Source organism: Epinephelus lanceolatus, chromosome 8 (assembly GCF_041903045.1).
Source record: "Epinephelus lanceolatus isolate andai-2023 chromosome 8, ASM4190304v1, whole genome shotgun sequence".
NCBI classification, from domain to species: Eukaryota; Metazoa; Chordata; class Actinopteri; order Perciformes; family Serranidae; genus Epinephelus; species Epinephelus lanceolatus.
This window is the reverse complement of record NC_135741.1, coordinates 6675225-6686785: the sequence shown is the minus strand read 5'-3', so window position 1 is coordinate 6686785 and position 11561 is coordinate 6675225. Positions and strand designations below refer to the sequence as shown.

General features: G+C 39.3%; 1 protein-coding gene across 1 annotated transcript; it reads right to left on the bottom strand.

Moving 5' to 3' along the window:
* Window positions 1-841: 841 nt before the first annotated feature.
* On the bottom strand, window positions 842-11561 carry pmelb (premelanosome protein b). The gene is made up of 12 exons (XM_033629733.2): window positions 11478-11561; window positions 8127-8222; window positions 7569-7715; window positions 6244-6372; window positions 5709-5870; window positions 5080-5412; window positions 3432-3650; window positions 2048-2185; window positions 1861-1963; window positions 1574-1779; window positions 1406-1496; window positions 842-1291 (listed from the first exon to the last, which is right to left on the bottom strand). The coding sequence occupies exons 1-12, from the start codon at window positions 11533-11535 to the stop codon at window positions 1129-1131; spliced, it is 1845 nt and encodes a 614-aa protein (XP_033485624.1). The 5' UTR covers window positions 11536-11561; the 3' UTR covers window positions 842-1128.

The following is an 11561-nucleotide window of genomic DNA, read 5'->3' as shown; positions in this document are numbered from 1 at the left end:
AGTCTTTTTAATGGAGTCTGGTGGGTTTGATGACAGCGATTTCAGGGCTGTTTCTAGATAAACAAAAAGTATCTTACACTTTAACAAAAAGTCTCTCATTAGGGACCCTTTCCATATTCTTAAAAACACTTAGAATAATAATCTGAGCCTGTCAGTGGCAAAAACAAGTGCTACTATTGGATGTACGATGACAGTGCGCAAATGCCCCGAGTGGTTATATTGCAGCCTGTGTCCTGACTGTCAGCTGCAGCCTTCTCCCTCAATACTGGTTGTCAATACTTGTTTTCTAGTTGGAGCCGCGCCTCGTTTTCAAACTGTATGGTTTGACTAAAATGAACAATGACAGCAATATAGTCCACGATGAGCAGCGCTAAAATCAACCTGTGTCGTTGTCCCTCCATTGTGACATTAGAAAGTGTCACATTTATCTTGCAAGTGTACTCTTCTTCAACGTTTGCTTTACTTCCTGGATTTTTCCCACATGGAAATTCTGACCAATCAAGAGCAGCTTTCTCCCTGATTCAGACCAAAGCAAGACGACTCTAGGTCTAAAAGCACCTTTAGACACAAAACATGGGAAAATAGGACTCAGATATCATAAATTGTGAGGATTATTTTAAACAAGATGTGATTACCACAGAGCATTTTTTATTTATTCTAACACAGAGGGATGAGAGGAATATTTTTGCTGAGACCAGCGTCAGATTATTTAGGGAATTAAATAGGGAGCAAATCTTAGATAATCCCTGAAGGATCTTATTTACAGCATTAGTGTAGCTGCTCTATCAGTTACTGTGACGTAGAAAAGTATCATAAATCCCATTAAAACAAGACTACACAACAATTTTGAGCAAAGTTTATTGGAAAAACATTCAAATTCCGTTTTGTCCAAATTAAAGTACACACTTTAACTACCAAACATTTAGGTACAAAAGATCAGAGCATGTCTAAGGTATTATTCTGGAATTTTATTTTTGATTGAAAGCCTAAATATTACACACTTGTGAGTTTGTCATTTAGAAAATATGTAAAAAAAAAAAAAAAAAAAAGTATAAAAAGACATCTCAGGTGCAGAAAACTTGCAAATCATGAGTTTCTTGGTTTTGTATTTGGTGGGTTGAGGCTGGTTCACACCGGCCGGTCCTGCAGCAGAGGGCAGTCGTCCACGGCTCCCCGTCTGTTCAGAAGCTTCCAGAACATCAAGGCTCCAGAGCAGGTGTGAGCCCGGCCGGCCTGCAGGTCTGCAGACATGATCAGGTCTTCCTTCAGAGGGCGGTAGGACTTAAAGCGCCTGTGGAGTGAAGCACAAAAATCAGACAAGTTGTATTTCACCAGACTCCTCCCTTTAAGTAAAATAAGTAAGACCATGTATAAGTGATATCAACAAGAAAAGGTCAGCTCTTACTTGTAGGAATATGCCACTACTCCTACTGCTAGAACGAGTACCAGGACCCCCATCACCATGGCGATAGTGCCAGGAGAGGACAGACCTGAATCTGAAACAAGGATCACGTGTTCAGAAAACAAGGATGAAGCAGAAACATAACACTTGTATGGTGGTTATGTTGGGTACCTATGTCAACGTTGACTTTGGCGCTGGTGGCAGCTAAACTGACGTCGTTGGCCATGGACACGTTGATGCAGTAGACACCAGAGTCGTTGAAGAAGTGACGCAGCACCAGCTGGCACTCTCTGGAGGGCTCCACCATGTTGCACGCCGTGTGAATCGGCCTCAAGCACTCAGCATCCAGAATGACGCTGCACACCTCTTTGGGAAGGCTGGAGGACGAAGACATGGGTCAGAATAAACTGTAAAACACTTTAAAGGACTGCGTGGTGGAGGAGTGGAGGATTATTTACCTTCCCTGGCAGGTGACAGTGATGTCCAAAACATTTCTGTCCATGTCAGGTGGTGTCATCACTGCGTTGTCCATCTGCACTATTTCTACTTTTTCGATGCCCTCTAAAAACAAAAGAAAAAAGAGTCATCGACAGTCACCTCAGATTTTTATTTTGCATCTTGATGCACTAATGAATTGTTACTCACCAAACACTTCGATGCCGGTGCAGAAGGAACCATAACGATAAATCACACAGTCATCGTCAGAGGGTTTATCGTCAGCGTCCCTCTTAGCAACGACCACCACTTTAGCTTTGCCTGTCAGTGTCACTGTTTGCTGTGCACCTGGTGAGAACAAACAGCAGGAGGGAATCAGTTAGCTGATCACTGTCTACTCTGATCAGGCTGTTCTCATGCACTGTACCTACGTATACCTACAAAAAGTTATGCACCAGAATTCATATTTATACCACTCAATCATGAGCCAGTAATTTATATATAATCCGTGTAACTGTGAAGGTTGTGAACACATGAACAATGAGCTGACGGAAGCTAAGAAGGAAGTAGAATAAAGAGCGAGGCAGGTTGGGGTGGTGGATGGGTCAAACAAACACAGGACTGCCTTCGGGAGGCTGGTGTTTGTGTCCCGTGTGAAACCAAGTGAACTTTGGGTTATTTTAAGGTATCAGTGTTGGAGAGTAACTAGTTACATGTAATTATTTAGGAAATAACTGTGCTTGTAATCAGTTAGAGTAATGTTATTAATTAATTAATTAAGTCATGCAAAGTATAATCAATTAATTTTAAGAAATATGTATTTTATGGATAAAGATAAAACTTTAATTCAATTTCAATTCAATTTTATTTATAAAGCCCAATATCACAAATCACAATTTGACTCAGAGGGCTTTACAGCATGCGACATTCCTCTTTCCTTGAAGAAAATAAAGTGAAAAATAAGCCCCACTTTTACCGACTGCAACACTAAAATAATGTACACATTATAATTTAATTTAATTTATTTGATTTAATAATATAATATAATATATAATCTTCTGAAATGGCCCATAGTATTTTTATTTTTATATTTTTTTATATTAAATATTTAGTATATTTTGATGCTCATACTTTTGTACTTTTACTCAGGTGAAAGATTTGTATACTTCTTCCACCACAGACCCCACACAAATGATTACTAATAAAGTTTTTCTTGAGCTTACTACTTGAGTTTCTTTGCTTTACATGTTACCCTCTGCACTGATATGCTTTGTAGATCTGTATATAAATCAAATTTAATAAGACAAACTGAGCCGAACACTCTCACTCAGCATGCAAATCAGTATTCAAATGATAAAGGACAATAGAGAAAGTCATTTTGAAGCACTCTGCGTGTTTCACACAATGGATTTGCTTCTTTAAAGATTTACATCACATTTGCATTTGAGGAAATCTGCTGATGCTCTTATCTGGTTCATCTGATATAAACTCAGTGTGCTGCATTTTAACAGGACACATCTCCCTTGTTGCACATTCTACCTTTGGTGGGATTAAATCAAACTTTAAATTAAGTACAACTATTCAAAACATGTACCTGTCTGAGCCTCACTGTCAGCTGGCATGTCAGGGTTGAAGGGGGAGGGAGTCTTGGCCACCGTGGTTGCCTCCTGTGCAGGCAGAGCGTTGGAGGCAGTGGAGGCCTCGTCCTCAGTGTTGTCCTCCTCCATGTCTGAAGGAACCATGTTGACAGTCAGACCAGTTGCCTTGGTGGTAACCAGTATGGGGACAGCAGATGCCAGTGCGGGAGCTTTCACTGCACACAGGGAGGATTGTTGAGTTAAGTGTGTGCTTCAGTAAGATGTATGAATGTAAAATAAACTTATAGTACAATAAGTAAAAGTACTTATTGTGCAGAATGACCCTGTTCAGAATAATGTACATTATATTATATTTAATGCTAGTGCCAGGTAGTTTGCTAATTGCATCAAGGAATCATTTCAGTCTTATCTTTATCCATAATCATATATTTTAGGTAATTTCTTCCAAATATTAACCTAAATCTGAAAAGTAGCGGAGCAAGTACTCAGATCTTTTACCTAAGTTATAGTATCAATGCCACAGTATAAGAATACTCTGTTACAAGTAAAAGTACTGCTTTCAGAATAACATATAGGCCTGTTATAACATTGGCTTAGAATTGTTCATAGGTTAACCATTAACCAGCAACATCATTGTGTGCTGCTTTCAGACGCTTTTTGCAAATATTTAAATCTTTGAACCTTTGAGCAAATTGTTTTTTTGTTTTTTTTTCTTAAACATGGGAAAAAAGGCAAGGAGCAACTTCTTGAGAAATGTCCCACAGATTGCAAAAAAAAGTACATTTCGAACATTATTTTAAAAATAATGAAAAAAGAAAAAAATAGGCAAAAAATACATTTATGATGAGAATTATTATTATTACATTTTAAAATTATGCATTAATTATGCTCTTTTTTTTTTTTTTTTTTACAAATTTCTTGCCAGTTTTTCTGGTCATTTCTTCTTTCGCTGCTCGTTGCCTTCTTCCAAGCTTTTTAAAGAAATCAAGCCAATCTGCTCAGGTTGCTCAAAGGGTAAATAACTTCATTGTTGCAACTGGTAAAGCTAATTAAAATTGCTTAATTTTCTGATGTGTAGCTTAATCTATAACAATACATCTAATTTTATTTGTTGATAATATTCTGAATTAATAATCTGAATGTGGTGGTAATTAAAGTTATCAAAGACATGTAGTAGAGTCAAAAGTAGGCTACAATATTTCTCTGTATTGTGGTTGGGTACATAAAATGGAATCACTCAAGTTAAGTACAAGTACCTCAAAACGGCACTGCACTTTACTTAAGTAATTGTACTTAGTTACTTCTGAAACTAAAAGCACTAAAATGTGGAGTAAAAGGTACAACATTTCTTTCCAAAATAGCAGAAAATTGTACTTGTAGATGCAGTACTTGAGTACATTAAATGTACTTTGCACCACTACAGCCAACAGCCGGTTAGCTTTGTTTAGCTTAGCTTGGTTCTATCCAAAGGCTGTCTCAGTGTACTGACAGTGGTCCTTTGAGCTAAATGCTAATGTTAGCATGCTAACATGCTGAAGATTAACAGGTATATTGTTATGTATACTTTAGTAAGCTAACATGCTAACGTAATTAGCACCTAACATCTCTAATGTTCATTTACTAATGTTGACACCTGTCTTGTACCTGTGGTGCCCTGATGAGTGGGTGGACCAGGGGCCTTGGTTGGGGGGTCAACCGGCGGGTCGCAGGCCTTATCTGGGATGACGGCCTGAATCACCACCTGAGGCTTGAATGAGCCGGAGTTGATGTAGGTGTGAGTGACGGTCAGCTCTCTGGATATCAGGGCTCCACTCTCATCCCCAAAGTCCCAGTTGAAGGTGATGTCTGCGTTGCTGAGGTACTCGCTGGGGTCGTGGAGGGTGATGGTGAAGGCAATTGCTCTGTTCTGGACGAAGCGCATGTCCCCGGCCACGATGTCGTTCACCTGGTCGAGAGAGACGGCGAAGGGGATTTGATCTGAGGAGAACAGTACAAGAAAAAGAGCTCATTAAAAGTATATGAGTATGAGGTAATGCATATTTTTATCAACATGTATCTTACTGACTTCATTGCTCTTTGCGTTACAGGTTTATTCATAACGTCAGTAATTGATTTTAGAGGTTTTTAAGAGAAACAATCCCACAAAATGTACCGAGTAGTATTAAAGCCACCTCACATCTCTAACCTAAAAACGTATTATTTGATACTGGTCCCCTCGTCTTTTTAACAAGGCCCTCCACAGCAACGTTTTTTACATAGTGCCCCAAACTCACCAGTGATGGAGAACTGAGTGGAGGCGTATCCCAGAGGAATGAACTTCTCCTTGCTGCGGTAGTGGTAGATAACGATGTCCATGGTGTAAGAGCCCAGTGGGATGTTGTCTGTGTCGATGGTCAGGGAGGACGAGGGGCCGTCGGCTACCTGCCAGTACTGACCTGCCGAAAAAGCATCCAGACAACATATGAGGAGATGAACTTTAATGCCTCATATATCTACAAATTATTTTTATTTAATTCATCTAATGACACAAAACTTTGTGCAATGTAAAATGAAAAAGAATAAAACAGGATATAATTGCTAACATGAATTAAATTCACTTTTTGACTCTCCCACACACACAAAGTCTGAATCCTAAAACTACAAAACAAGGATTGTTTGCTTTATTTTTCTATGTGCAAAGCAAATGAAGTGACATAATCTGATCATATGATAAAGCTCAAACATAATCCACCTTGGGTCATATCTCAGGTCGTGTCATGTGTCCTAACAAACTCTGTGACCCTCAGAAGAGGCCACAGCTCCACTCACCCCAGGTCTTCCACACAAACACGTAGGCTGGCTTCTTGTCCTTCTTAACTGGGCTCCCATCAGGGAAAACAACCTCCCAGTCTGGGCTCTGAGCTGGGTAGACTGGCTCAGACTCACGGTATTTCGTTCCTGTAACAGAAACAAGAGCGATGTGACAAAATGAATGTAGAAGCGCTGGCAGCCATGCTAGCTGCTGTTTGAGGCTATACTTGGGCACAGACGCTAATGTCAGTTTGCTAAAATGCTCACAGTGACAATGCTAACATGCTGATGTTTAGCTGATTGTGTTCACTGTTAGCATGCTGATATTAGCACTAAACACAAGTGCAGCTGAGGCTGATGGGAATGTTTTTAGTTTTGCAGGTATTTGCTCATAAACCAAAGTGTTGGACTACAGTTTGACTCAATAATCGTGCTAAATGAAAGGTTGATACCAAAAATCTTAATTTGCACAATGATAGAATGTTACGTACATTCAACAGTATCGTATTTCATGTCTCCATCTGCTGGTGGGCCGTCACGATAAGAGTACGCATGCATAATATGATGTTAACTCCACTACAGAAGAGACTTGATGATCACTAAAATAAGGTGGGTAAAAGTATATTGGATATATTATCGGTTATTGGGTGGATGGGTCCAACAACCAAGGACTTTCACCTGGGAGGCTGGTGTTTGCTTCCAGTAAGATTGCCAGTGAAATCCGATGCTTGGGCAGTGACTTGCGGCGTCAGACACCAATGACAAAAATTGTCCTTTATGATCGGAGTGATACGCGGCCGTTTGCTGTTGTAGTTTAACGGCGCTCAGTGATGTTAGGGGGAAACACAGCAGGACAAGGTCGAAAGTTAAGGCGGCAAAAGTCTGAGTTGGGCAACTTTCACTCAAGAGAGCCGATTCTAAAGACAAACCCTGTTATTTTTTTCCTAAACCTAACCACGTGCTTTTGTTGCCTAAACCTAAACACGTGCGTTAGTTGTTGAAGTAAAAAATAAAAGTCAAGTGTTCAGTTTGCAGTGTTTATTTTGAAAGAGACTGTATGTGAACGTTAAATTTCCTGTGAAAACAGAAGTGTATTTTGAAAGAAGACAATGCATGTAACAGGCAGAACTCAACATGGCGTTGCAGAACGTCACCAACCAACACACCCAGAGTACCCTGCACGTCGTATCTGGACGTGGAAAGTCCATGACACAACGTCTGTGTGACGAGGTCGCAGTGAGGATGTGTTGTAATCGATCAAATAGTTGTTAAGATATCTCAGTGAGGACATCAATGCCACTATGACTAAAAGTACAGTTAACATTGTGCAGTGTGTGTGTTACCATTGATGATGCAGTCTTCAGCCCAGACAACGTCTCCATCAGGCTGCACCTTCTGGTTGTGTGGGAACTCCAAGTCGATGGTGAAAGTAACTTTGGCTGCGGTCAGTGTCGGTGAATCGTTCCCCACGTTAAAAGTCACTCTTCCACCTGGATGAAGGAGACAAGAAAACAGACACGAAATTTAAAACGTCTTCTCAAACCTTTAGTTGTATGTTTTCACACTGTCCCGAGGCAGTGGGTCTCAACTGGTCCAGCTACAGGGTCCAGATTTCTCCTTAGTCATTAGTTCAAGGTCCAAACAGTTTGATATATCCATTGTCTATTAGTCTCTCACTCTACAGCTAGAAGTGGTGCTTCAGAATAGAAAGCTACGTGCCAGAAATTCACCATACTTCAAAATAAATCGCGACCCACTTTTGGTACGTCTTCATTGTATGTCAAACAACCTCTCTCTCCTGTCATGATCCAACAAAAATCCCCCAAATACACTTTAATAAAAGATGTTTAAACCAAAGACATATGAGCATTTGAATGTGAACAACACCTAATAAGACGTACCTTTCCAGGAGTCTTTGTATCGGGCGTCTCCATCCTTCCAGATTGGGTACATCTTATTGTTCCACGATGGATAACGAGTGAAACGGTTTCTGGGCTCTGAAATATTAAAAATAAATATTGAAATCAGATGTAAACCTAACTCCATACACATAATATATCATATATTATCTATACATGACATACATTAGTATATTTTTCAGCATTTGTTATGGGTCTGTTTCCCCCAGTAGTTTCCTCACAACTCCCAAACTTTTCCCTGAAAACAATAATTTGGATCAAATTATGGAGAAATAGAGACTATTTTAAGTTGATACCTAAAATGAATTAATGTCACTTAATTGCTAAACATGTAAAATGTGAGAATGGAGAATAAAGATTCCAGTAAATCAAATAAAAATGGATACTGTAAATATTTACATGGGTTTAGATGAAGTGTTTCATTTAAGGACCTTCCTTTTTTAGCTTTAAACTTCCAAGGAAATTATTTGGAAGTGACAGATCCCTAAAATCAAGTGTAACCTATTGTTCTCCTCTTGCAAGAAATACTGCAGCATATATTTATTTATTACTGAACTCTTAAAAAGCCTTTCAGTGAGGTTTATTTGTTGGTTTCACAGTTTCTCGAGCTCTCAAAGGTGTCTGAAGGTGCACCAGAGCCCAAATGAGTTTTATAGCTGATATAACTCTCTGTCCAATCCCTCTCATGTGATGCTCAGCTGAGTGTGTGCATGATTTTATCACAGATTAACAATGTCACACGGCCGCATTTGGATTAAACAGAACGGCAGATAACAGAGCGAATTACCAGCTAAATCAGACTTCTTTTGAATGTGATTATTAATCCAGCCTGTTTTATTATTTCAGTAATCGCTCTCCTTGTTCTCTCCTCTCCTGGTTTGACTTAGTGATGTTTCCGTGGTGATGTGGCCGAACTGGTGGACAGTGAATTGGACAATGAATATGAATATAATCCCTAAAAGGTTTTGCACAAGCAGATGGTGGAGCTGACTCATTCCTCTGACTTCCTTTGAGTCATCACAAGTCATCTCTCAAAATATTACACCGGCTGAATGAGTGTTTTATCCCTTCACATCACCCAAAAGATTCCAAAGCTCCCTTCCTGTGCAAATACACATTCTTTACCCGTCATAGAAAGGCTGTAACTTTGGATTTTTCTACTTCAAACTGCTGAAGCTTCATTTTAACTTCAGCCGAACTTTATTTTTACACAGAAAGACGACCACGCTGAAACTGCTTCAAGGTCGACCACTAACGCTTTCAATGCACACAGGCGCACGTGTGTCACGCTTTAAGACAGACTTGGAAGAATGTTGAACTTCTCCTTTAACTTCAAAATAAAGGGATTAAGACAGCTTGCTTTAAGACAGGTCACATTCTGTGTCATTTAGGTTCATGCATGGTTGAATAAAGAGGTCATGGGAAAAACATGAAACTAGACACTGGAGTGCACTCAGATCTTACAATTCAAAACACGTGCAGTAGTTTATTAGAAAACTGGGTTTCCATATGGTTCACCTCTGTGTAAGGCAGGTGTCAGCAATCTTTACTATCAGAAGAGCTATTTTTGGCCTAAAAAAATGAAGCTGTAATACATATTTTTGTCTTATAGTGACGGCAAGACTGGCTGTTTAATCTAGATTAGCCTATAAATATTACAAATAGGTCTAATGTAGCTACTCTGCAGTGGGCTATTTAGGATTATTTGGTACTTAAACTTTGCAGCATTGGTGGTAAAAGCAAACACATCTGTCCATTCACTATGGACATCTCTGTTTTCCTCTGACACATTTTCTTTTCTTGGATTTGGAACAACGAGCCTCACTAAGGAGACCCAACAAGTTTTAGGAAAAGGCATCGGGCTGTAGTCGTATGACGCACTCAGCTGACGAGACAAACATTTTTTAATCAAAGTTTAGAGTACACATTTATACAGTTCAAAGAGGGAAGAAGCACTTTAAGGCTACAACCATGATAAATGAAAATTAGTCAAAGCCACAGGAAGCCACTGGGGAAGGGCTAAAGAGCCGCATGTGCCTCCTGAGATATGGGCCCCCTGGTGAAGATAGCCTCACCCAAACATTGACTGCAAGAGCTATAAAATAGCGTATCAGTTCACTGAGTATCATTTTCAAAGGTTTAATGAAGTTTCTAAACTACTGTACTGGAACTTTTATGACATAGACATAGACGTTTTAAAAGATATTCTGAAGGGGCATGAAATCAGAACACCAGCTTTAAGGCTGTAACTGTAATATCATGTAATATAAAGTGCTGTGCATCGTCTGTTTATGTGTTAGAAAGCAATGGTGGAAAGTTACAGAGTACATTTACCCAAGTACAGTACCTAAACACAAATTTGAGATACTTTCCATGAGTATTTCCATTTCTGCAACTTAATATTTGTTAAACTTTGTGTCCAGGCCTTTGAATCCACCGAGTTTAAGGAAACAGAGTGTAACGCGTTGACAGTTGTGTCTGATATCAGCCAACTTAAAGGAGGGAAATGTTGTACTTTTCACTCCACTACATTTATCTGACAGCTTCAGTAACAAGTTACGTAGATTTTAAATTAAATGTGATCATCTAGTAAAATATGATGCTCAAACTACCCAAAGATATGCAAACAGTAGTTAAAAGTAGCAGCAAACCACTTAAATTCAGCGTACACATTAATGCATCTGTTATAATAATACATGAATATATGATAATATTCACACACTTTTGATACTTTAACTTAATTTCTCTAATGAAATAGACCAGGAGTAGGAAACAAAAGGGTTCAGGGTGCAGCTCTTCAGACCCTCTCCAGTGGCTCCCTGTGACTTTGGCGGAAAATCTTTTGGCAATGAATAATGGTTATTTTTTTAACAGATTTTCATTTGTCATTGCTGTAGGCATAAAGTGATTATTGCATTCTACAGCTGTAAGAATGTGAAGCCTATGCAGTGAATTAAAAAATGTTTAAATGTGTCATCATACGTCGACGACCTGGTGCCTTTTCCTCTAAATTTTAGTGAACTTCAGAAGCAGTGACTAGCCTGGAGTCTCTCTACCAAGGCTAGCTATGGATTTCAAATCTAAAATAAAGATAAAGACAAATGTAACACCACTGTTCGAAGGACTCTTAACTCTAATTATTGACATTTTCCATCTTTAACTTTGTAAAATTCTCAGTTACAGTGTCCAAATCTCATCTATAAATTGCGAATCACGTCTGAAAACGCAGCCCTATAAGTCACATGATTCACCTTGTCCTGTGTTACTGAACTAAAATCCTTCCTATCACCCTCCACCTTAGAGAGCAGTAAAAAATGTATTTTCTGTACTTACTCGCCACAGTGTGTGAGGTCACTGCCAGCAACACCAACAGCACAGCAGACGTCCACATTGTCAGTGCGACCTCCTCTGTGTGAA

What these genes read in the sequence shown, in the direction of transcription:
- pmelb (XM_033629733.2), bottom strand. Translation starts at nt 11,535, where the DNA reads ATGTGGACGTCTGCTGTGCTGTTGGTGTTGCTGGCAGTGACCTCACAC. An exon ending in ATACAAAGACTCCTGGAAAG is followed by an intron (nt 7,716 to 8,126) that starts GTACGTCTTATT and finishes TCCTTCATCCAG; the next exon opens with GTGGAAGAGTGACTTTTAAC. An exon ending in TGACAGTGAGGCTCAGACAG is followed by an intron (nt 2,186 to 3,431) that starts GTACATGTTTTG and finishes TGTTCTCACCAG; the next exon opens with GTGCACAGCAAACAGTGACA.